The 26,510-nt window shown below is 41.1% G+C and overlaps 1 protein-coding gene across 1 annotated transcript in view; it reads right to left on the bottom strand.

Annotated features, from left to right (window-relative positions):
• Window positions 1-26,510, bottom strand: part of otofa (otoferlin a) — a 349,247-nt gene that overhangs the window by 22,862 nt on the left and 299,875 nt on the right. The window contains 10 exon segments of the mRNA XM_055149496.1: window positions 478-610; window positions 612-641; window positions 4,042-4,203; window positions 4,313-4,432; window positions 10,889-11,050; window positions 12,656-12,790; window positions 15,279-15,403; window positions 18,815-19,001; window positions 24,310-24,462; window positions 24,585-24,701. Of these exon segments, the coding sequence (XP_055005471.1) occupies window positions 478-610; window positions 612-641; window positions 4,042-4,203; window positions 4,313-4,432; window positions 10,889-11,050; window positions 12,656-12,790; window positions 15,279-15,403; window positions 18,815-19,001; window positions 24,310-24,462; window positions 24,585-24,701 (1,324 nt within the window).

Here is a 26,510-nt window from a genome sequence, read left to right as displayed (position 1 = left end):
AGCTTTAGAGATGTAGACAGACTAATAATAAAACATTACAGAAACATGTGTGAATGAAACAAAACACAACTCCAGGTCTGTTTTTGAGAAGGAAACGACATTCTAACATGACTTAAAGCTCACAAAAGTCAAAATTGTGTAATACAGGACCTTTAAAGTATGAATGAACACAGGATTTATACACAGTTACAGTAATAAAGCAGACTAGAATACCCACACCAATGGTAAACCAGGAAACATAGTATATATATTTTAAGTTGAATAGACCTGAAATAGAAAGTAAATGAAGAAAACAATGGATATCTGACCTACAAAGACTAAAAACTACACTAAATCAAATGGTTATTTATAAAACAGGAATATAAGAGAAAGAGAAAACAGAAAGGAGAGACTGTACTGCCTTACTGTTTCTAAATATTCCAATTAAATACCAGATAAAACACGTATGAACAGTAAATCTAGTCGTCTGAGTTGTACCTGCAGTGGCCCAGTGGTTGGAGCTCTTGTCCGGGGCGCTGTAGATGAAGCGTCTGAGGCTGGTGACGGCGTGGGAGCCCACCAGGATGTACCGCCCGAACGCCCTGCAGTCCACCACACGGATGTTCAGGGGGAGGGTGCAGCAGCTCGTTCTCCGGCAGGTCCTGGATCGCGTCAGATCACGTCAGGCTTTCTTTCTGCATTCTTATTTGTATTCCTAATTCCTCATTTTTATTGCCTTAAAGGTTGTATGGAGGATTTTTTTTTGTTTCAAATTGTCAATGATAGATTATAGAGGTGCAGTAGCCTTGTAATTATGATGACCAAAAAAAAGAGAATAAAAATTCATCAACTCTGGACGTGGTGGGGCTAAACATTTGCCAATAGATAACGACACTGCCTCGTTATCTGTGAGCTGACAGGCTGTCAATCAATCTCCCTACGTTTCTAGCGTAACTGACTTGCCTGCGCGCCGCCGGTACGTGGTTTACGTACGACTGTCACGCAGTCCACAGACGCAAGACGCACAGACGCTGTTTACTCCACCAACGCAACAGTTCTTAGCGGCTTTTTTTGACCTATATCTTCCTCGCAGTTCGCACAAAGTTTGTTGCAATAGCGACAAGAATCCAGGAGCAGTTCGCCGCAAAAGAAAGTCCGTTTTTGAGGTCGCTGAAAGAAGAAGACAAGGGGAAAAGCAGCGAAGCCAAACTAAGGTGATTCTTGTAAGATTCATTCCAGCGATGGCGCGACTGAAGCAGACGCAGGGTCTAAAGACTGACGCACTGGTCCACAAATTACTCCTGGACAGGTCAAACTTCTGCTTATTATGAAAACGTACTTTATTTCCAAGAGCTAGACAAACGTTTTTCAGGACACGAAAAGCGATATCCTATGTCTGAAAACGTAATTTTCAAGGCAAAGAAAGAGTCCGCTTGCTGCTGCGTGTTGTAGCTAGTTCATTCGCACTGAATCTCCGCGCAACTCTTCTCTGCACCCCTTTCCTGCTCCTGTCCCCGCTGCCCGATCCGCTCTTCCCCCTGCTCCTCACTTCTCCGGGCACGGAATCTCCGCGCACCGCTCCTCTCTCCTCTCTCTCCTCTCTCCTCTCTCCTCCCCGCTCCGCTCTTCTCCCTGCTCCTCACTTCTCGTCCGCGAACGAAATGTCCGCGCACCCCTCCCCCCGCTCCTCACTTCTCCGTCTTGTCTAACCAACACTGTAGTTAGTTGTTTACAAGTCATGTGCACCGGCTGTAAACAAACCTGTTTCTGGCGTAAGGAGGAGGAGGGAGGAGGCGTTTCTACGTAGGAGCTGTAGGGGAGGGGGGTGGTTTCACGCATGCGCAACATTTGAAAAAGGACAAACAGTCGCTGGATTTCTCGTTCCTTGGAAAATCCTCTATACAACCTTTAAAATGTCAAACACAGTGATCTAGAGGACAGTTTGCAGAGGTCCAAACCTTTTCCCAACGCATTCTGAGCATTCTAACGATTCACAGTGAACAGGGGTGTAGTGGGCGCGGTACGTGGGGGTTTGTCATCCACCCACTTCATAAGATATAAAAAATAAAAGCTAATATAAAAGCTACAACTTAAATGTCAAACTGGAGCTACTGGCAAGGGTGAAAACAAACTACATAAGCTCATGATATCTGCAGTACTCTCCTACACCTGCCACATGAGGGACCAGGACTGAACCAGGACTGAAATAGGTCTAAACCAGGTCTAAACCAGGACTGAGTGTTGGGACGGGCCCGTCGGGTGACCACAGGCGAAAGGGCAGCAGCAGAGCTCCTCGCCCCATGGGGCTAAGCGTTCTCCCACTCGCTCTCAAGTCCAAGATTAGTCCTGGTTTAGTCCTGATTTAAACCTGGTTTAGTCTTGGTTTAGTGATGGTTTAGAATTGGTTTGAACCTGGTTTAGACCTAGTTTAGACCTTGTTCACTTCTGGTTTAGTCCAAGTTTAGTCCAGGCTTAGACCTGGTTTAGTCCTAGTTTAGACCTGGTTTAATCCTGGTTCAATCCTGGTCCAATCCTAGTTCAGTCCTGGTTCAGTCCTGGTTCAGTCCTGGTTCAGTCCTGGTTCAGTCCTGGTTCAGTCCTGGTTCAGTCCTGGTTTAGTCCTGGTTTAGTCCTGGTTCAGTCCTGGTTTAGTCCTCCTGGTTCAGTCCTGGTTCAGTCCTGGTTTAGTCCTGGTTCAGTCCTGGTTCAGTCCTGGTTCCTGGTTTAGTCCTGGTTCAGTCCTGGTTTAGTCCTGGTTCAGTCCTGGTTTCAGTCCTGGTTTAGTCCTGGTTCAGTCCTGGTTCAGTCCTGGTTCAGTCCTGGTTCAGTCCTGGTTCAGTCCTGGTTCAGTCCTGGTTTAGTCCTGGTTCAGTCCTGGTTCAGTCCTGGTTCAGTCCTGGTTTAGTCCTGGTTCAGTCCTGGTTTAGTCCTCCTGGTTCAGTCCTGGTTTAGTCCTGCTTTAGTCCTGGTTCAGTCCTGGTTCAGTCCTGGTTCAGTCCTGGTTCAGTCCTGTTTAGTCCTGGTTCCTGGTTCAGTCCTGGTTTAGTCCTCCTGGTTCAGTCCTGGTTTAGTCCTGGTTCCTGGTTCAGTCCTGGTTTCAGTCCTGCCTTGTTTAATCCTGGTTCAGTCCTGGTTTCAGTCCTGGTTTAGTCCTGGTTCAGTCCTGGTTCAGTCCTGGTTCAGTCCTGGTTTAGTCCTGTTTAGTCCTGGTTCAGTCCTCCTGGTTCAGTCCTGGTTCAGTCCTGGTTCAGTCCTGGTTTAGTCCTGGTTCAGTCCTGGTTTAGTCCTGGTTCAGTCCTGGTTCAGTCCTGGTTTAGTCCTGGTTCAGTCCTCCTGGTTCAGTCCTGGTTCAGTTCTGGTTTAGTTCTGGTGTAGTCCTGGTTCAGTCCTGGTTTAGTCCTGGTTCAGTCCTGGTTTAGTCCTGGTTTAGTCCTGGTTCAGTCCTGGTTCAGTCCTGGTTTAGTCCTGGTTTCAGTCCTGGTTCAGTCCTGGTTCAGTCCTGGTTTAGTCCTGGTTTAGTCCTGGTTCCTGGTTCAGTCCTGGTTTAGTCCTGGTTCAGTCCTGGTTCAGTTCCTGGTTCAGTCCTGGTTTAGTCCTGTTTAGAACTGGTTCAGTCCTGGTTTAGTCCTGGTTCAGTCTGGTTCAGTCCTGGTTCAGTCCTGGTTTAGTCCTGGTTAGTCCTGGTTTAGTCCTGGTTCAGTCCTGGTTTAGTCCTGGTTCAGTCCTGGTTTAGTCCTGGATCAGACCTGGTTCAATCCTGGTTCAGTTCTGGTTCAGTCCTGGTTCAGTTCTGGTTTAGTCCTGGTTTAGAACTGATTTAGTCCTGGTTTAGTCCCAGATCAGTCCTGAATCGTGAGTTTATTTGAAGTTTTTTGTTCATCCGTCATCACATTTAGTTGACGTTGTTGACGTTACTGCGACGGAGCCTAAAAGTTGTGAAAGGGAAACTGGACCACTGCAAATGAACTCAAATTAACAAGTTTTTTTTAGTTTTTTTTTTAACTTTTTGTCATGTAAAAGATCTCTAAATAAAGTCCATTAGAATTCTATATTTGCACTTACCACCTCGAACCATTTGACCAGAGTGCTGAAGTTTGGGTTTTTCTTATAGTTCTGAATGAGCGCCGACTGCACCCCTCGTCCCGCACACTCTATGTCCACACGGGGGCGATCTACCTGAGCCAGATTTATCCTCTTCAAGTCCCTCAGGCCCCAGAACAAGACCTGCAGGAAACAAGAGAACTTTAATAGAAACTGCCTTTATTTCTAGACCAGTGAGAGTCATGACAAATAAAAACAAAGCAATAGAAAATGTCTTTAGTGACAGTTGTACCTCTATGCGGTAGCGGCTGAGCACAGGTCTGATCCCCAGGGGCACGGGGACTATGGGCCCACGCTCAGAGTCTGTGCTGGTTTCAATCGGAGGAAGTTCTGCTCGTCCGCCCTGACCGATCTGGACAAGAAAAACATCTATATTTTCTCACATCGCGCTCTAGCAGTGTCGGGGAGTAACAGATTACATGTACCGGAGTTACGTAATCAGAGTACAAATTATGAGTAACTGTATTCGGTTACAGTTACTGTTTCAGTTTCAGTGAGTGGTAATTGGATTACAGTTACTTTGTTGAAGTAAATGGATTACACGGAGGGATTTTCCCGTTTTCACATTCTGGGCTAAATCCCTTTCATTTTATTTTATTTTTTCGGTAATTTCACTCATTGGACTAAACTCTAAACCAAACCAGGCTAAACAAAAACCAGGTCTAAACCAGGACTAACTTAAACTAAACCAGCTAAACCAGGTCTAAACAAGGTCTAAACCAGAAAACTAAACCAGTCTAAACAGGTAAACCAGGTCTAAACCAGGTCTAAACTAAAACCCAGACTAAACCAGGACTAAACCAGGTCTAAACTACTAAACCAGGTCCCAGATCTAAACCAGGTCTAAACTAAAGGTCTAGGTCTAACCAGGTCTAAAGACTAAACCAGGACTAAACCAGGTCTAAACCAGGTCTAAACCAGGTCTAAACCAGGTCTAAACTGGTCTACTAAACCAGGTCTAAACCAGGTCTAAACTAAACCAGGTCTAAACCAGGTCTAAACTGGTCTAAACCAGGTCTAAACCAGGTCTAAACCAGGTCTAAACTAAACCAGGTCTAAACCAGGTCTAAAACCAGGTCTAACTAAACCAGGTCTAAACCAGGTCTAAACCAGGTCTAAGGTGAATTTCCGGTCTTAACTTTCAAACATCTTAAGATTCCTAAAGTTCTACTCAGCAACGTAATCCAAAGTTTAATTACGGTAATTTAATGGATTACGTTACAAACTACAAGGTTACAAGGTTCAAAAAGATCAAGATACTTAAAAAGGATCATTTCAATTTCAATTTTCAATAGATGCATCAAGAATCTTGGACGTCCGGTCAATACTGGGAAGGATTTTCCCTTTTGCATTTATGGAGTTCACAAACAAATTTCTCGAGACGTTTTCCGGTGTTAGGACATAAAACAACCACGCAATTACGATGTCCGAATCCCAAAACTAAAATATGACAATATCAGAACCAGAAACAAAAGCGATATGGTTCAAAAGACTTGAAAAGATCGACTTTGTCAATCGACGCATCCCACTGGGAAAACAAACATGGCGGTTTGATGCTCACTTTCTCGGAAAATCCTTCCCAGTATGCGTTATGTTTACTGTATTTAACTGTTTTATGTTTATTGAATGCTAAGTTACGCCATCTAGTGGTCGCTTTAATTTATTCCTGTGATAATAATAGTAGAAGAAGAATGTTAGACAGGAAGTTGTTGTTCAGGCCTCTCTCCTCCAAAATGGCCGCCCTTTGGTTCTGTTGAGTCTTTTTGGTGTTTGTTCAAGCGTCGTCTGTGAGTATTACATGGTGAAACATGATTGTACACCTTTAATATTGTGTTTTGAGTTTGTAATGTACTAGTTAGCACGTTTCTGGTGCAACATTGTTATGCAAATTAGTTCGCAATTCATATGCTAATTTCGCTATGCTAACCGTTATGCTAATTGCCTAAATTCATTGACTGTTACTTTAATTGTTGGTACTCTTTATAATTTGTAATTTATTTGGCACATATATTAATGGCTATTTTTGTATGTGTTTGCTGTTGTAGTTTCACGGGACAAAGAACCAGTAAATTTCACCAAAGCCAGCCGCTCTCTGTGAAGTTCTTCTGGGTCTACGTTTAACTGTTTGGATAGCTAGTGCAGCATCTAGCGAGGCCATTTACAGTATGCGTTGCGCAATGACCGGAAGTCCAAGATTCTTGATGCGTCCATTGAAAATTGAAATTGAAATGATCGTTTTTAAGTATCTTGATCTTCTTGAACCTTGTGACATTCATGTTTTGAACCAGCGCAGGTGGAAAAGGCAACCAGACAATGCCCAGAAACCTTCTCTAGATCTAAAAAACGATTCCAGTCTCCTTCTGATCACCTAGCTGGAGAATTACCCCACTGAGGTAGTTTTCAGACTGGGGAATTTAACTCACTATACTTCATAATACATTGTCAAGACACAGAGACACAGAGTCCAAACAAACACAGTGAGATGAAGGAGAGAATGAGAAAGAGCACCTTGATTTGAGGGACAGCAAAGTTATGGACAGCGATCAGAGCTCTCCTGATCTCCTCTGAGTCAAAAGGAACCTGCCACAGCACACAGATGGACAGCAGGACAAGACGGGAAGATGTCGTTTAGAGGAAGACCCCGAAGAAACAGAAGAGTGGAAATGCACAAAAACATTTTCTGAAGTGATTTAAAGGGCCCGTATTACGTTACGCCATTTTCCGGAGACCTGGAGTTGTGTTTTGTTTCATTCAATCATGTTTAACTCACAAATTCTGCGTGTTTAGGTTGTGTTCGTCTCTCAAAATTGTCAAAAAGTAGCTGTTAAGACAAATTGGAACAGAGCATTTTGAGCTTTGGAGATGTAGACAGACAAACACGTTTTTATCATTTACGGCTTTTATCAAAAAAAGTCAAACCTTATTTATCTTTTAATCTTTTCGAACAGGCGCTTTTATTATTGCTGTGCCTATTTGGAATAAGAACTCCAAACTTTTCATCCCAAAAATTGGATCACATACTGCATTATCACTGAGTTTTTTTTTTTTTTTTTAATCAGCTAAACGTATTATTATGATGAACTGGAAGGAACGTAAACATAAGTGCTTCGACATAGACAACTGGTACAAAGACAAACACACTTTCGGCCCCATTTGGACAAAGCACAGTAAAATAAGACTAACATACTGTTGGAGAATGTCAAAATATATGTGTATGTAAATGACTGTATAATGTAATGTACGTGTAAGTGCGTTTTGGGGGTTGCCAAAAACAAACTAACGAAAGATATGGGAAGGAAACAGAAAATATGTAAATGTAAATTTGATTTGACGGCCCTAAAATGTAAATACACACATGCAAACACTGCATTGAGAAACTCTGTACTACACACAACCCCCCTCCAACCCCACCCTACTTTCTTTCTTTCTTTTTTTTTTTCCCTCTTCTTTTTTCTTTCTTTGTATGCGTGTTAGTTTTTTATTTTATTATGTCTGTCTTGTTGTGGATGTGCCCGACTTTTAACTTTTAACACGAACCAAAAAACGAGAACATATCACACCAATCCTTGCGTCTTTGCACTGACTTCCTGTTCGATTTAGACTTGATTTTTTAGATTTTATGGTTTGTTTTTAAAGCTTCGAATGGACTGGCCCCACGGCGGAGTGTTTAAAGTCTCGTCTTAAGACCCATTTTTACTCTCTGGCTTTTAACACCGTGTGAGTTGTGTGGTCCTCTGTCTCTTCTATTTATTCACTGTTTGATCACTTTTTAGCTTTATGCATGTTAACATTTTTTATTTATTGTTTACTGTCTTTTGTTGTATTAATTTGTGTGTGCAGCACTTTGGAAACGTTCCTCTTCTCATGATCCAGATGTGCGTTAGATTTGGAACATGTTCCGGAGTTTCCAGTGCTGATAAGAGTTTATGTTTTTGTTAAAGGTTGTATGGAGGATTTTTTTTTTCAGTTTCAAATTGTCATTGAAAGTTTAAAATACCATTACAGAGACGCATCAGCTTTGTAATTATGATGACCAAAAAAAAAAAAAAGAATGAAAATCTATCAACTGTGGACGTGTTGAGGCCAAATAAACATCAGGCAATAGAAAACGAGACTGCCTCATTTTCTATTGGCTGTTAGGTCGTCAATCAAACTCCATATGTTTCTAGTGTAACTGACTTGTCGGAGCGCGGGGATTATGTGGTTTACGCAGCGGTTCTTAGAGGCTTTTTCAAACTGTCGCTTCCTCGCAGTTTGCACAAAGTTTGTTGCGAGGGCGGACGAGAATCCACGACCAGTTCGCCGCAAAAGAAAGTCCAGTTTTGAGGTCACTGAAAGAAGAAGAGAAGGGGAAAAGGGGCGAAGCCAAACTGAGGTGATTCTTGGAGATTCCTTCCAGCGATGGCACGACTGAGGCAGACGAAGGGTCTAAAAACTGAGGCGTCAGTCGCTAACTTATTTCTAGACAGGAAACTTCAACGGTGATTTTGAACACGCACTGGCTGTAAACAAACGTGATTTCTAGAGTAAAGAGGCGGGAGGACGAAATGTTTCTACTGTGGGAGCTGTGGAGGAGGAAGGTGGTGTCACAACATTTGAAAAAGGACGGTTGCTGTATTTCACTTCCCTTAAAAAATCCTCTATACAACCTTTAAGTGATATACAGCTGACAGCTACGTACTCCCGGTTGTATTTGAGCACGTACAGCAGCCTCTTGTTTCGTATATGTACTTTTTCCTTTTACTTATATTCCAAGAGTTCCCATTCTCATTATCACAAACTATAAATGATCGTGAAGATGTAACATAAAGCATCCTGATATTATTACACTTCTTCCACGTAACTATTCATTTGGGTATGGAGTCAATTCTTATCAACCATAATCTCCCAAAAATATCAAATAATAAAGTATTAGTCAAACAAAACACAACTCCAGGTCTGTTTTGAGGAGGAAACAACATTATAACATGGCTTAAAGTAAAGTACAAGAGTCATTTTGTGTAATATAGGACCTTTAAATAATTAGTGACAGTGGAAATAAGAGCAAACAAAACACAAACTTGATGATAACAGCTGAAAGTGAAGTAGTAGTGTATAATTGTCAGAGATGGTTACATAAACTGAATATTCAAAATACTACAGCACAATCAATGTCACTACTTTGTTTCTATTGTGTACGTAACTACTACTTTTATATACCTATAACAACTACTACCATTACAAATACTATTCCTCTGTATATTATTACTAGGTATTGTTCAAGCTCGTAAGAGAAGATACTATTTGTACTGCTGTTAAAAATATAAAAAATGTTGTTATTTCTACTGTTACTACTACACTTTCTTATATTGTACTGCTTTTGTATTGTACTGTACTGAGAATATTGTGCGACACACATTTCTACTTAAACCACAAGTACTATTAGGTCTACTTTTATTATTTTTAAAGATACTTACTACAAATAATATATAATACAACGTTAGAAATACTTCAGCAAAACATTCATTAGTTAATAACAACTTGCCCAAATGTAAACACTATACCACTACTACTACTTCTTTAACTACTGCTTCCACTATTACTACTGCTACTACTACTGCTTCTGCTACTTCATCATCTGCTTCTTCAATTACTACTACTACTGTTTCTTTAAATACTTCTTCTATTACTATTATCACTTCTACACTTCTACACATTACTTCTATTACTACTACAACTACTACTTAAAATACTACTTCTTTAATTACTACTATTGCTACTACTACTTCTACTACTTCAACTACTTCTTCTTCGATTGCAACTATTACTACTACTACTACTACTACAACAACAACTACGAATTCCACTACTGCTTCTTCACTTACTATTACAAGTACTTCTTCAATTATTGCTTCTTCATTTACTACTAGGCTACTACTTCAATTACTTCTTCTTCAGTTACTGTTACTACTGCTTCAATTACTACTACTTCTTCAAACACTACTACTACTACTACTACTACTAGTACTACTACTACTACTAGTACTACTACTACTACTACTACTACTACTACTACTACTACTGCTTCTTCTATTACATTTACTATTACTATTACTACTACTACTACTACTACTACCACTACTACTACTACTACTACTACTACTAGTACTACTACTACTACTACTGCTAATAATAATAATAATATTTAAAAAGTTATCTACTTTGTCAATTACTACTACTCCTTCAATTACTACTACTATTACTACTACGACTACTACTACTACTACTGCTTCTTCTATTACACCTACTATTACTAACTACTACTACTACTACTACTACTACTACTACTACTACTGCTTCTGCTATTACACCTACTATTACTACTACTACTACTAGTACTACTACTACTACTACTGCTAATAATAATAATAATATTTAAAAAGTTATCTACTTTGTCAATTACTACTACTCCTTCAATTACTACTACTATTACTACTACTACTACTACTACTACTACTACTACTGCTTCTTCTATTACACCTACTATTACTACTACTACTACTACTACTACTACTACTACTACTACTACTGCTTCTTCTATTACACCTACTATTACTACTACTATTACTACTACTACTACTACCACTACTACTACTACTAAAAAAGTTATCTACTTCGTCAATTACTACTACTCCTTCAATTACTACTACTACTACTTCAGCTACACACCTACTGCTTCATAAATTACTACTACCACAGAAATGACCTGGGCACATGTATTTTTGACATTTATAGTACTTTTAAGAGTACAATAGTTAGTAGTTTTTACCTGCAGCAGTTCGAAGGCGGCGAGCAGCTCCCCGGCCGTGCAGTGGCCCCTGTAGATCTGGTAGTACTCGAGCTGCGGGGGGAACCTCGGGGGCCCGTAGTGCTCGTCACACATCTTTATGGTCGGCTTGGCGAAGGTGCGACCTATGAACTCCGCCTTGCCCTGAACGCCGCCGCCGCCGAGAGGGGGACAGTCCGGACAGGTGAGGGAGGGGGGGACATGTGCCGGGGGTTAGAGGGGGCGCACTTCCACAACACCGCCACTCGGGGTCAGTATTGTACAACACAGAGTGAGTAATGGGGTGACATTAGTAGAAACTGGGAACGCATGCAGTTTTCTATCAAACTTAGAGAGATTGTAATTTCATGCTACGTTAGATATAGTTATCTTAAAAAAAAAACAGTGGTATTAAAACTCTATTTGGGGAAATACAAGTGAAAGAAAAGGAAAAGACAGGAGTGAACCCAGGGCAGGCGGGAGACAAAGACACAACATCGTTAATAGAAATACACTGACTGAAAGACGTTTTACTAACAAAGTTTTTACAGAGTTGTGGTAAAATGAGCAAATACAGGGAGAATTTTGTGTCATAATAAATCCCCTTTTACTTATTTATAGTGCCAGTTTTGAGCCTTGCGTCCCCACGTCTCAGCAGATTTATCCAAAACCAGCGATTTGTCCCAATTTCATACCCTATTTTTGACCAATTTGATCCTTGCGAGAGGCTTAAACTGTCATTTGTTGACGTAAAATACAGAAAATCATGCTTAAAATTACCAAAACATAAACAAAATGGAACTATACTGACTCACTGTTAGTCACGAATGGGCCGAGTGCAGAACAGTTTTCCTTAATTATGCATTTCTTTCACAATTTTATTATTACCAACCACCCAGTTTTGGATTTTTTGGTCACCTTATAATAAATATTACAACAATGCCACAAGCTTTAGTATTCTATATATAAAACTAATCAGATAATCTTTATTTTAATTCATTTCAACCCTATGTTCTGTCAGTCCTCATATCATTGTTGCACTGTCTTCCTATGACCTCTTGTATATGAGATTTTATTATTTATTATTATTATTATTATTATTATTATTATTTATTTATTATTATTATTATTATTATTATTATTATTATTATTATTATTATTATTATTATTATTATTGTATTTATTATTATTATTTTATTTATTATTTTTTCAATTTATTTTGTCTTGACAAGACTGTCTCTTGCTCTTTTTTGCTAATTATTTAGAATTATTACCGTTTATATGTTTTGCTCTTTGTTAATATATTTATTGTGATGCGTGTGGAGTGGGATTAAATATATTTTCTTCTTCCCACTCCTTTTTGGGCCAATTTTTTATTTTTTGTTGTTGTTATTTCTGTTATAATTTCATTAAATTTTTTATTTACTTGCCCAAAATAAATACATAAATCATGTGTGAACTACTGTGTCCAAATAATTTCCCTTGTGGAGCAATAAAATTTGTCTGAGTCTAAGTCTAATTTTAGTACGTTGTTTATTTTATGTTTTACGATTTTAATAAAAGTTCACTGTGCACAGAACATATTTGGTTGTTGAGCAAATTTAAAGATCCCTGTGCATTTAAATGTAGTGACTGTGGTATAAAACCTAGTCTGATCTAGCTCCGTCTCTAGTCCTGGTTACAGACTACTCTACATTATTTCAGAACCATCTAGGGAATATTTTCGATCTTATGACAAATATTAGATTTAGCGTGTGCGTGCGCTCGTACCACCGTGTCCTGGTCGTAGAATTCGATGACGATGATGGGCGGGTCGTCCCTGAGCTCGCTGGCCTCTCCAAACAGCTCCACATCGTCAAACACCAACAGCTGGTCCCAGGTGGGGCACAGGGTCTCGTTCAGGATCTGAAAAGAGCAAAGACAGCATTACTCCGCCGTTATGTGTGAGTGTGCATAAGAGCTTCGAATGTGGAGAATGGAAATGAGAGTGTCCCTGTCCATTGTGGGACTGGCTGGTGTCTTTTATTATGCTGATGAAGTATTGTTATACAGATACACATGTCTACTTTACATGGATTTGAGTGTGGGCTCTTTTCACACCTGCATCACAAAACGGGCAGATGTTTGGAAACATGTGGATGATAACTTCCTTTGAGCTCTGTTGGCGATGGGCCAGGCTGGTGCCACCTACTGCCTCCACTCAGTTTCTTTCTCTCCAGCAACTAGGTCAGGAATTAGAATACACTAGACGGTTTGCAAAAACCTCAGAAGTTGTAGACTGAGCACTGGCCAATCAATGAAGAGCTGTGAAGCCATGACGTCAAACTCAAGCACCTGTCTGGGTCCCTTTTGTGGTACATCACAACAGTAAACGAAGCGTCGAGATGGATGTAGACAAAGACAGACATTCTGTGTTGGAAGCGATTCCTGAGATCGAGGATTTAAAGCCGGAACAAAGAGAATGTTTGGTGAATTTTATCAAGGGGAAAGACGTTATTGCCCTTCTTCCTACGAGATTTGAAGCATTACATACGTCACGACCAAATAGCAGCGATTGGTTAAATTAAAAAAGTACCCGCCTACTGTCAAGTGAACAAATCCTAATGCTGCGAGGTCTGAGGGTTTCAACGAAGTGAAGTTGGCGATCGTAACTCTGACAAAATCTGATCAGATCAGATCCTGAGCCAGACCTTGGACAGAATTTGAGAAGTGGTGCTTGATTTTACTTATGGTGCATGGTTTTTGGGTTGAAAACTGGAGTACCCCACTACAGATCGATCCATTTTTTTTTTTTTTTCATGGCTAGTGGCGATTTCGATAGTTTAGCTTTCTAGAGAAAAGTTCTGCTGATATTTTGTACAAAGTCATCCTGGGTCTGTTTTACTACAAACTGGATTCACACTAAAATACTCAAATTAAACTTAAAGGTTGTATGGAGGATTTTTTTTTGTTTCAAGTTGTCAATGATAGCATTATAGAGGTGCAGTAGCCTTGTAATTATGATGACCAAAAAAAAGAGAATAAAAATTCATCAACTCTGGACGTGGTGGGGCTAAACATTTGCCAATAGATAACGACACTGCCTCGTTATCTGTGAGCTGACAGGCTGTCAATCAATCTCCCTACGTTTCTAGCGTAACTGACTTGCCTGCGCGCCGCCGGTACGTGGTTTACGTACGCCTGTCACGCAGTCCACAGACGCAAGACGCGCACAGACGCTGTTTACTCCACCAACGCAACAGTTCTTAGCGGCTTTTTTTGACCTATATCTTCCTCGCAGTTCGCACAAAGTTTGTTGCAATGGCAGACAAGAATCCAGGAGCAGTTAGCCGCAAAAGAAAGTCCGTTTTTGAGGTCGCTGAAAGAAGAAGACAAGGGGAAAAGCAGCGAAGCCAAACTAAGGTGATTCTTGAAGATTCATTCCAGCGATGGCGCGACTGAAGCAGACGCAGGGTCTAAAGACTGACGCACTTGGTCGCCAAATTACTCCTGGACAGGAAACTTCTGCTTATTATGAAAACGTACTTTATTTCCAAGAGCTAGTCAAACGTTTTTCAGGACACGAAAAGCGATATCCTATGTCTGAAAACGTAATTTTCAAGGCAAAGAAAGAGTCCGCTTGCTGCTGCGTGTTGTAGCTAGTTCATTCGCACTGAATCTCCGCGCAACCTTCTCTGCACCCCCTTTCCTGCTCCTGTCCCCGCTGCCCGTTCCGCTCTTCCCCCTGCTCCTCACTTCTCCGGGCACGGAATCTCCGCGCACCGCTCCCCTCTCCTCTCTCCTCTCTCCTCTCTCTCTCTCCTCGCTCTCTTCTCCCTGCTCCTCACTTCTCGTCCGCGAACGAAATGTCCGCACACCCGCTCCCCCCGCTCCTCACTTCTCCGTCTTGCCTAACCAACACTGTAGTTAGTTGTTTACAAGTCATGTGCAGCTCACCGGCTGTAAACAAACCTGTTTCTGGCGTAAGGAGGAGGCGGGAGGAGGCGTTTCTACGTAGGAGCTGTAGGGGAGGGGGGGTGGTTTCACGCATGCGCAACATTTGAAAAAGGACAAACAGTCGCTGGATTTCTCGTTCCTTGGAAAATCCTCTATACAACCTTTAAAATTAAAAGCGCAAATATCGTTCTGATATGTTGGATAACGTGTGACTAGACCTGCCCTGTGCTGTAGGCCTGTAGGCACCGCAGTGTAAAAAACGAGGCCTGTCTCGAGTACTACAACACTACTAGTGCCCATCCAAAAACACGGGAAGGCCTGAGTGATCTGGGGGTTAAACCTGGAACCGTCTGGCTGTAATGCGAGTACTAGCCACTCAGCCACCGTACTACCGTAACCCAGAACTAAACCGGGGACCAAACCAGGGCCAAACGAGTACAAAGTGAATGACCCTTACCTCTGTGACTTGGCTGTGTGTGGAGAAGAAGACTCTGGCGAAGGGGTCGGACAGCCCGCTGTTGTCTGCTGCGAAGAGGCTGCGGGCCTGGTACATGTGGGCCCTGAGCTGGAACACCTGCTTCACTGTGGAGCAAACACAACCGTCACCACAGACAAAAACACTCACTCCTCTAAAGACAAGATACAGAGATCAATACTCCCCCCCCAGACAAATCCAGACTTTATTTAACTCTGGTTTAGAACTTAACTGACTCCAAAGGGAAAAACTATTACAATGACTAACTTCATTTCACCGAGAATCATTTCGATTTTCTTTCTCCTTTAAAAGTGCAGCTCAGGAACTTTTAATGGTGCGAACTCTTCTTTAAACAGAACTCCTGGCCCCTTTATTGTGAATGTGGATCAATCTGTCCTGGTTTAAACTAGTTCATTGACTCAGGTGAAGTTTAAGTCTTTTTTGTCCTGGTTTAGTTGTCAGCCAGTTCTGATGATGATACATTACCAGTCAAATAGTGTACTGAAAAAAACATTCAACCCTTCAACTTAAACATAATAAAAAAGTACAATATAAAACAATATTACCGTATATTTCGGACTATAAATCGCACTTTCTATCATGGTTTGGGTGTTTCCTGAGACTTATACTCAGGTGCGACTTATATATTAAAAGAGGCTCTAGTCTTGTGTGTCAGTATTAGAGATGCGCGGATTGCGGTTACAACCGCGGTATCCTCGGTTAATCCGCGGGTCGGGCGAATGACGTGATGAAAAATTATATTTTAATTAAATTCGGGCGGGTGGCGGTTTAACTACTAAAAAAAAAATAAAAAAATAAAAAAATGTTAGTATTGTTACCTACATCTGGAAAGACGAGTCTCGTTGTCTATGCTTGTAGTATGAAGTGTACGTCATGTCCTTAATCAGCCCATTTGACCTCGTTTTTATGTTCGAAGGTTCAGGTTGTGTCGGGTTATTGATGCCTAAGGTTTACGAGGCACATATTATATGCAGTTTATTTTATTATTTCTAATTTTATTTCAGTGGCTATAGGGCCATTTCGATATCAGATATATTTTAAAACACGCAGACATTATTGCGTAGACTGCCACTCGGGGGATTTAAAACATAAAGAAAGACCGATGGAGTGAGGCTATGACTTTGAAATAACATCGGGCAATGGCAGAATGTTCAGAATGTAACAACATCCAACACGAAGGCAAGAAGGTTCAAAAATAGCCTAGTCGGAAAACATTGTCAATTAATTAGCTGCGCAAGAAAACCAGGTAAGTTTGGGGTTGTTACGGACAATTAAGAATGTGAACAAACACGCTGAGCGAATTTTGGAAAGAATGAGCTATAGAGTTTGCATTTTTTATCGAGGCTCCTTAGTTTGTTTGCTGTATGATTGTTCTAAAATCTAAAATCGATCGGCGGATGGCGGGCGGGTGCGGTTTTGAAAACCTTCGGTGCAAAATGGATAGCGGGCGGATGATGAGTTTTGTGTCGCGGTTGCGGATGAAAAAATAGCCCATCCGCGCATCTCTAGTCAGTATCTGCTGCTCCTGTTCCTCCTGCACCACTGTCACTTTGCTCTACTGCGCATGTCTCCTGCAGAAAGAGCCTCTGTCCTGTCTGTATCATGTCAGTCGATCGCACCATTACTTCTGCACCACTGAAAATCAAACTTATAAAGACGACTGAAAACACTGAACATAAATGCCCCCAAAAAGAAAATAATATTTTGCAAGTAGTGAAATATTCAGCCGAAAACGGTAATCGAGCAGCAGAAAGAAAGTTTGGAGTGAGCGAGAAACTTGTGACACCGGGAGGATGCACCATGAAACTTTCCTGAAGTCATTGGATGGATCGACAAAACATGAACTTCAGTGACACCGAAACCATCCTGTCGGGATTCAGAAAGGCCGGAATAATTCTAACTGGAACTGAAGAGGAAGCGGCGCTCTGTTTACCTCTGGAGGTCAGGGAGTTGCTCAGAAGTGACACAGAGGATGAAGATTGAATGGATTTAGTGATTTGGAGTGAGACGGAGAGTTTGTTAAACTTGTTCTGTTCTGTTGTTTATGTTATAATTATCTGAAGAACTGTTCATATGTGACGTTAACAGTCTGTTGTTCTCTGTTCCATTGTTTTTACTATAACTTAACTTTAAAGATGAAATGTCGGTTCCTGGTCTCTGATTTTATAAACAAAATTTCCCCCAAAAAGTGCGACTTATAATCCGAAAAACACGGTACTCTTGGTGTGGTGGAATGAAGCTCTATAATGCAGCTTTACATTGTGTTTCTCGCTCACTATTCTTTCAATCATATAGTGAAGTTTGCTGATGACACAGCAGTGGTGGGGCTCATCATGAACAACGATGAGTCCAATTACAGGAGGGAGGTCTGTCAGCTGGAGGCTTGGTGCAAAACCAACAATCTGTGCATCAATATAAAGAAAACAAAGGAGATGATTGTTGATTTCCGCAGGAAACCTAATGCCCCCTCTCCTCTGTACATCAATGGAGATGCGGTGGAGATTGTTTCCTGTCTTAAATACCTGGGAGTCCAAATCATGAATAGTCTCAGCTGGTCTAATAACACCAGTTGCATTGTGAAAAAGGGACACCAACGCCTATACTTTCTTAGGTGCCTAAAAAAAGCAGGTGTGGGCCCCTCTGTCCTGAAGGCCTTTTACAGGTGTGCGGTGGAGAGCATCACCACCACCGACATGACTGTGTGGTTCAGCAGCAGCACCAAGGCAGAGAGGAAAACTCTGCAGAGGATAGTTAGAGCTGCAGAGGATAGTTAGAGCTGCGAGAGAGAGCTGCGGAGCGCGTCTGCGGCTGTAGTCTGCCCTGCATTGAAGATATTTACATCAGCAGGTGCAGGACAAAAGCCCACAGCATCATGGAAGACTCCACCCATCCAGCACATGAACTTTTTACAGCTCTCCCATCAGGCAGAAGATTGCGCCACCTACAGGCCAGGACCACGAGACTTTTTTATCCTGATGCCGTGAGACAGATTAATTCTGTCAGAAAAAACACTACAAAACAGCACTGACTTGGAACGCACTTTAGAAAATGGGGGCGGGTTGATATACAATATTTTTAACTATTTTATTCTTGTTATAACTATTTATTCTTATTATAACTATTTGTTCTTATTGTTATCTGTGCTGCTGTTGACCTGGACCTGAGTGCATTGTTTCGTTTCTGTGTATTTTTTATACTGGAATGACAAATAAATTTGATTCTGATTCTGATTCTTTTATTCCCTTATTGTAAAACAATTATTTAACTGTAGTACTTGCTTTAATATTCTTCAGATACATAACATCTTCCTTTATATCCAGATAAAGTTTTTTTTTTTAACAGACCAGTGTGAAGGCATCTGAAACACGTCAAGCTGTAAAAAAAAAATAACACACTGGTCTAATAAAACGAACTTTTATTTGGAAACAATATGAGAAGACGGACATGATCCTGTGTGCAGTAACATCCCGTGTAGCTGTTTGCGTCTGTGCACTCACTGTTGTAGACGAGGGTGACAGGCGGTACAGACTGCAGGCTGCTCTTTGAGGCCTTGACCTCCTCGAAGCCGTTGGGCAGCCCGCTCAGGAAGTCCTTCTTCTGCTTGTTCAGACCCAGCCACAGGTACAGCTCCAGCTTGGCCTGCACTGTCCACCCGGCCGGACCAAAGCCCTTCTTACCGGGCAGCTATGGAGAAAAAATGATCAAATTATCAAAAGATCATCAAAACATACTATTATAAAGATGTTTGCTTGAAGAGGTTTGTAACTCACATAATAAAATTGCAGAGATCCAGTATTTGCCTTTATCAATTTATTTTTAAATAACAAAAATATTATGTTCTTCGTGTCTATTGTTGTTTATATTGATGGAAAAATACAGTATTAGAATAGAAAGCAGGTCTAAACCAGGACTAAACCAGGACTAAACCAGGTCTAAACTAGGTTCAAACCAGGTCTAAACCAGACTAAACCAGGTCTAAACCAGGTCTAAACCAGGTCTAAACTAGGTCTAAACCAGAACTAAACCAGGTCTAAACCAGGTCTAAACTAGGTCTAAACCAGGTCTAAACCAGAACTAAACCAGGTCTAAACCAGAATTAAACCAGGTCTAAACCAGGACTAAACCAGGTCTAAACCAGGTCTAAACTAGGTCTAAACCAGGTCTAAACCAGGACTAAACCAGAACTAAACCAGAACTAAACCAGGTCTAAACCACGACTAAACCAGGTCTAAACCAGATCTAAACCAGAAACTAAAACCAGGTCTAAACTAGAGCAAAACCATGACTAAACAAGGACTAAATCAGGTTGTTCATAATATTATAATAGAAAAAACTTTAAATGATCAAATTATCAAAACATCATCAAAACATACTATTATAAAGATGTTTGTTGTGCCCTTTCGCTTGAAGAGGTTTGTAACTCACATAATAAAATTGCAGAGATCCAACATTTGCCTTTATCAATTTATTTTTAAATAACAAAAATATTATGTTCTTCGTGTCTATTGTTGTTTATATTGCTAGAAAAATACAGTATTAGAATAGAAAGTTTATTCTCCACAACAGGGGTTTTCAAATTGAGTTCCTGCAATGACGAGTTTCAATAAGAACTGATATTTTTTAAAAGTGCATTTATAAACTATTTTCATAAACAGCAATTAATTTCCAACTTTATGCAGGCGAAACTGAGCTGAATTTTAACATCACTGAACATCAGTAGCTCACCAGGTCTAAACCAGGTCTAAACCAGGTCTAAACCAGGACTAAACCACGACTAACCCAGGTCTAAACCAGAACTAAACCAGAACTAAACCAGGTCTAAACCAGGACTAAACCACGACTAAACCAGGTCTAAACCAGGACTAAACCACGACTAAACCAGGTCTAAACCAGGACTAAACCAGGTCTAAACCAGGACTAAACCAGGTCTAAACCAGGTCTAAACCAGGTCTAAACCAGGTCTAAACCAGGTCTAAACCAGGTCTAAACCAGGACTAAACCACGACTAACCCAGGTCTAAACCAGAACTAAACCAGAACTAAACCAGGTCTAAACCAGGACTAAACCATGACTAAACCAGGTCTAAACCAGGTCTAAACTAGGTTCAAACCAGGTCTAAACCAGGTCTAAACCAGGTCTAAACTAGGTTCAAACCAGGTCTAAACCACGACTAAACCAGGTCTAAACCAGAACTAAACCAGGTCTAAACCAGAATTAAACCAGGTCTAAACCAGGTCTAAACTAGGTTCAAACCAGGTCTAAACCAGGTCTAAACCAGGTCTAAACTAGGTTCAAACCAGGACTAAACCAGGACTAAACCAGGTCTAAACCAGAACTAAACCAGGTCTAAACCAGAATTAAACCAGGTCTAAACCAGGACTAAACCAAGTCTAAACCAGGTCTAAACCAAGTCTAAACCAGGTCTAAACCAGGTCTAAACCAGGTCTAAACCAGGACTAAACCACGACTAACCCAGGTCTAAACCAGGTCTAAACTAGGTTCAAACCAGGTCTAAACCAGGTCTAAACCACGACTAAACCAGGTCTAAACCAGAACTAAACCAGGTCTAAACCAGAATTAAACCAGGTCTAAACCAGGTCTAAACTAGGTTCAAACCAGGTCTAAACCAGGTCTAAACCAGGTCTAAACTAGGTTCAAACCAGGACTAAACCAGGACTAAACCAGGTCTAAACCAGAACTAAACCAGGTCTAAACCAGGACTAAACCAGGTCTAAACTAGGTCTAAACCAGAACTAAACCAGGTCTAAACCAGGTCTAAACTAGGTCTAAACCAGGTCTAAACCAGAACTAAACCAGGTCTAAACCAGAACTAAACCAGGTCTAAACCAGGTTTAAACCAAGACTAAACCAGGGCTAAACCAGGTCTAAACCAGAACTAAACCAGGTCTAAACCAGGACTAAACCAGGACTAAACCAGGTCTAAACCAGGACTAAACCAGGTCTAAACTAGGTCTAAACCAGAACTAAACCAGGTCTAAACCAGAACTAAACCAGGTCTAAACCAGGACTAAACCAGGTCTAAACCAGAACTAAACCAGGTCTAAACCAGATCTAAACCAGGTCTAAACCAGAACTAAACCAGGTCTAAACCAGATCTAAACCAGGTCTAAACCAGGTCTAAACCAGGTCTAAACCAGGACTAAACCAGAACTAAACCAGGTCTAAACCAGGATTAAACCAGGTCTAAACTAGAGCAAAACCAAGACTAAACAAGGACTAAATCAGGTTGTTCATAATATTATAATATTTTGCAAAAGAGTTCATCAATTAAAAAAAAGATTTCTGTAATAGATTTGCGTTTCTCTGCACAAATATTTGAACTTATTGATATTTTTGGGGTTTATACGTCATGAGTTTTCTGATCCGGCCCCTTTGGGATCAAAGTACTTTGGACACGGCCCCTGGACCAAAATGAGTTTGACACCCCTGGTCTAAACACTGTCTAGAGAAAGAGAAAATTATCATCACAGTATCAGAATCGGGACTGAGTTTACTCCCTTGTATCAAAAATGAACCGTCCTATTGCTGAAAAAACCCACACAACCTCTTTTAAAAACTCTGGCTCAACTAAAATCAGCTTTGTTCTTTATCCAAATGATTTTCTTGCCTCGTTGCAGCCAGCGCAGACTCAGCAGATTACTCAAACAGATTTCACAGCACATTTAAAAGAAAGTTTTGGTGAGACAAAACTATCCACAACCTTATCTCGCCTGGTTAATTTAGTCGTGACAGCGATTTGGCAGATTTTCACTCCAGATTTTTACTCCGCATTAACATTTAGACGCTGTAACTAAGTGTGTGAAGCGTCTCAGGTGTAATGTCAAGAATAAAATCAGTGTACGTCTTCATAATGGGCTGACGCAAGTGGACTGCAAACTTTTATTTTTTTATTACTACTAGTACTTACTGCTACGACCACTGCGGCAGTTTGTGGGTTTCAGACATCACTCTGCTCTATAAAACTGTCCTGTGTAACTGTGATGGAGGCTAAGTGAACAGATCCACATGTGGAGTGATAAATATTACAGGATAGTGGAGCTAAAAGAAAGTAGATTCAACAATCGCAAATATTCCTCTCCGCTAAAAGAAAAATACCACCGCCATGTGCAAACAACAAATACTATTTGGGATTAGACAAAGGAGAAATATTGAAAAAAAAATAAAATAAAAATAATACCCCTATTTATATTGCTGGAAAAATACAGCATTAGAATAGAAAGTTTATCCTCTAACACAGGGGTTTTCAAATTGAGTTCCTGGAAATGACGAGTTTCAATAAGAACTGATAATATATTTTTTAAAAGTGCAAAAACTATTTTTACAACAGCAAATAATTTCCAACTTCATGCAGGCGAAACTGAGGTGAATTTTAACATCACTGAACATCAGTAGTTCAGGTCTAAACCAGGTCTAAACCAGGTCTAAACCAGGTCTAAACCAGATCTAAACCAGATCTAAACCAGGTCTAAACCAGGTCTAAACCAGGTCTAAACCAGGTCTAAACCAGGTCTAAACCAGGTCTAAACCAGGTCTAAACCAGGTCTAAACCAGGTCTAAACCAGGTCTAAACCAGGTCTAAACCAGGTCTAAACCAGGTCTAAACCAGGAAACCAGGTCTAAACCAGGTCTAAACCAGGTCTAAACCAGGTCTAAACCAGGTCTAAACCAGGTCTAAACCAGGTCTAAACCAGGTCTAAACCAGGTCTAAACCAGGTCTAAACCAGGTCTAAACCAGGTAAACCAGGTCTAAACCAGGTCTAAACCAGGTCTAAACCAGGTCTAAACTAAACCAGGAAACTAAACCAGGTCTAAACCAGGTCTAAACCAGGTCTAAACCAGGTCTAAACCAGGTCTAAAGGTCCCAGGTCTAAACCAGGTCTAAACAGGTCTAAACCAGGACTAAACCAGGTCTAAACCACCAGGTCTAAACCAGGTCTAAACCAGGTCTAAACCAGAAAACCAGGTAAACCAGGTCTAAACCAGGTCTAAACCAGGTCTAAACCAGGTCTAAATCTAAACCAGGTCTAAACCAGGTCTATCTAAACCAGGTCTAAACCAGGACTAAACCAGGTCTAAACCAGGTTAAACCAGGTCTAAACCAGGTCTAACCAGGTAAACCAGGACTAAACCAGGACTAAACCAGGACTAAACCAGGACTAAACCAGGTCTAAACCAGGTCTAAATCAGGACCCAACCAGGTCTAAACCAGTACTAAACCAGGACTAATCTTGGACTTGAGAGAGAGGGAGAACCCCGAGCCACGGAGCAGGGTGTCTGCAAAGCACAATCGGGAGAAGGCTGCTCTTAGCTCTGTGGGGCGCAGAGCTCTGCACCTTTGGGTCAGTCCCGACACTCAGTCCTGGTTCAGTTCTGGTTTAGTCCTGGTTCAATCCTGGGATCAGTCCTGGTTTAGTCCCTCCCCCGGGGAGGCGGGCCTCATCTATTTAAAACAACAGCTCTAAAATACTGTAAGTTTCAAAAATCTGCTAATATCTGATCAAAAATAAACAGAACTGAAACAACTGGTTAAATATTGCAAACAGTATAAATAGATCCTACTGGATTATTATTATAATCTGAAGAGCTGGACTTTTTCCACCAACCACCATGGCAGAAGACGTTCCAGATGAAACACTTCAAGGGAAACAACAGAGTGCACTGCTGTGACGCTGTAGGACAGAGATGACAGAGGAGGACAGAGGACACTTTTGTCCTGAGGGTTGTTACTCTCCTCAAACTGCCCCAACACTGGATCTGAAGACCAGGATGACTGAGGGATTTACACAGACATATGGCCTTGTGGTAATATAAAAATATTTAATACTGAAAATCACATTCTGTTGTCTAAAGAACGAGAATTTGTATTGAGTATTTGGTCTATTCCTTAGTATTTGAATTTTGTATTGGTAGTAACATCTGTATATGTTTCCTCTCAATGGATCTTGCAGAAATTGTTTGTTCTGGGACTCACTTTGAGAAACACAGCCTTGACTTTGCCGCAGTCTTTGCCCGTCTCCTCGTCCACGATGGAGTAGAGCAGGTCTTTGGAGGGAACCCGGGCGTACGCGATCCTCTTGTTGTTACTCATCATCCACACAAACACATCTGGAACACTGTGCTGAGGCTGCAAGAGGAGAGCAAACACGCCTGAGAGGACGGACATCAAACAGTTGTTGCTATTCCGTGTTGTCTGAGCTCGAGTAAACAGGATTATGGATGAAAGTGAGTCAGGTTTGGAGAGTAAACCTCGTCTGCCAGGAAGCGCAGTCTCTGGAGGAAGTTCTGGACCAGTTTGAGTTTGTCTTTGACGCTGTTCTTCTTCACTTGTGTGCGGATCTGCTTGGCCTGCTGCCCCATGCTGTCCTGCGGAAACAAAAGGAAAACAAAATGTAAAAATAAAAATGTTTTGGCAATTATAATGTTCAGTTTAAATAATGATTTTTTTTGAGGAAGAGTAAAAGGTTCTGTTTAGAGACCAAATGTCAGCTATTAAATCTGTGTATCATTTGTTCATTTGTTTTTCAAAATAAAACCAAAAATAAGAAAACAAAAAAACAACGATTTACTTCATTATCTGTCTCCAAAACCAAAATGAAAAAATGGATAATGATTCGTTTTTTTCAGTTTTCGATTTTGTCTTTAAATGAATAATGGAAAAAAAGGATAATGCAAAAAGGACTAAACCAGGACTAAACCAGGACTAAACCAGGACTAAACCAGGTCTAAACCAGGTCTAAATCAGGACTAAACCAGGTCTAAACCAGGACTAAACCAGGTCTAAACCAGGACTAAACCAGGACTAAACCAGGTCTAAACCAGGTCTAAACCAGGACTAAACCAGGACTAAACTAAACCAGGTCTAAAACCAGGTCTAAACCAGGTCTAAACCAGGACTAAACAGGTCTAAACCAGGACTAAAACCAGGTCTAAACCAGGACTAAACCAAGTCTAAACCAGGTCTAAACCAGGACTAAACCAGGTCTAAACCAGGACTAAACCAGGACTAAACCAGGACTAAACCAGGACTAAACCAGGTCTAAACCAGGTCTAAACCAGGACTAAACCAGGACTAAACCAGGTCTAAACAAGGTCTAAACCAGGACTAAACCAGGAATAAACTAGGTCTAAACCAGGTCTAAACCAGGACTAAACCAGGACTAAACCAGGACTAAACAAGGTCTAAACAAGGTCTAAACCAGGACTAAACCAGGACTAAACCAAGACTAAACCAAGACTAAACCAGGACTAAACCAGGACTAAACCAGGACTAAACCAAGACTAAACCAGGACTAAACCAGGACTAAACCAGGACTAAACAAGGTCTAAACAAGGTCTAAACAAGGACTAAACCAGGTCTAAACTAGGTCTAAATCAGGACTAAACCAGGTCTAAACCAGGACTAAACCAGGTCTAAACCAGGACTAAACCAGGACTAAACCAGGACTAAACCAGGTCTAAACCAGGTCTAAACAAGATCTAAACCAGGACTAAACCAGGACTAAACCAGGACTAAACCAGGACTAAACCAGGACTAAACCAGGACTAAACCAGGACTAAACCAGGACTAAACCAGGACTAACCACTAAACCAGGACTAAACCAGGACTAAACCAGGACTAAACAAGGTCTAAACAAGGTCTAAACAAGGACTAAACCAGGAATAAACCAGGACTAAACCAGGACTAAACCAGGACTAAACAAGGTCTAAACCAGGTCTAAACCAGGACTAAACCAGGACTAAACCAGGACTAAACAAGGTCTAAACAAGGTCTAAACCAGGACTAAACCAGGTCTAAACCAGGACTATACCAGGACTAAACCAGGATTAAACCAGGACTAAACCAGGTCTAAACCAGGACTATACCAGGACTAAACCAGGACTGGCCCGGGAGTGCACCCACGTAGACTATCGGGGATCAGGACTGAGACCAGGACCAGACAGGAACTGAGACCAAGACTAAGACCATTACCAGACTGGGAACACACCAGGACCAGACCGGGACTGAGACCAGGGCTGAGACCGAGACCAAACTAGGACTGAGACCGGTTAAATCCTGTTTTAGTCCTGGTTCAGTCCTGGTTCAGTCCGGCATCGCAGTTTAATTCACAGAAATGGGAAATGTCCGTTATCCTTTTTTTTTCCATTTTTCATTTAAACACAAAATTGAAAACT

Source organism: Boleophthalmus pectinirostris, unplaced genomic scaffold, assembly GCF_026225935.1.
Source record: "Boleophthalmus pectinirostris isolate CB_2022bp ecotype Guang Dong unplaced genomic scaffold, ASM2622593v1 HiC_scaffold_13, whole genome shotgun sequence".
Lineage (NCBI taxonomy): Eukaryota > Metazoa > Chordata > Actinopteri > Gobiiformes > Gobiidae > Boleophthalmus > Boleophthalmus pectinirostris.
This window is presented reverse-complemented; position numbering and strand designations above follow the sequence as displayed.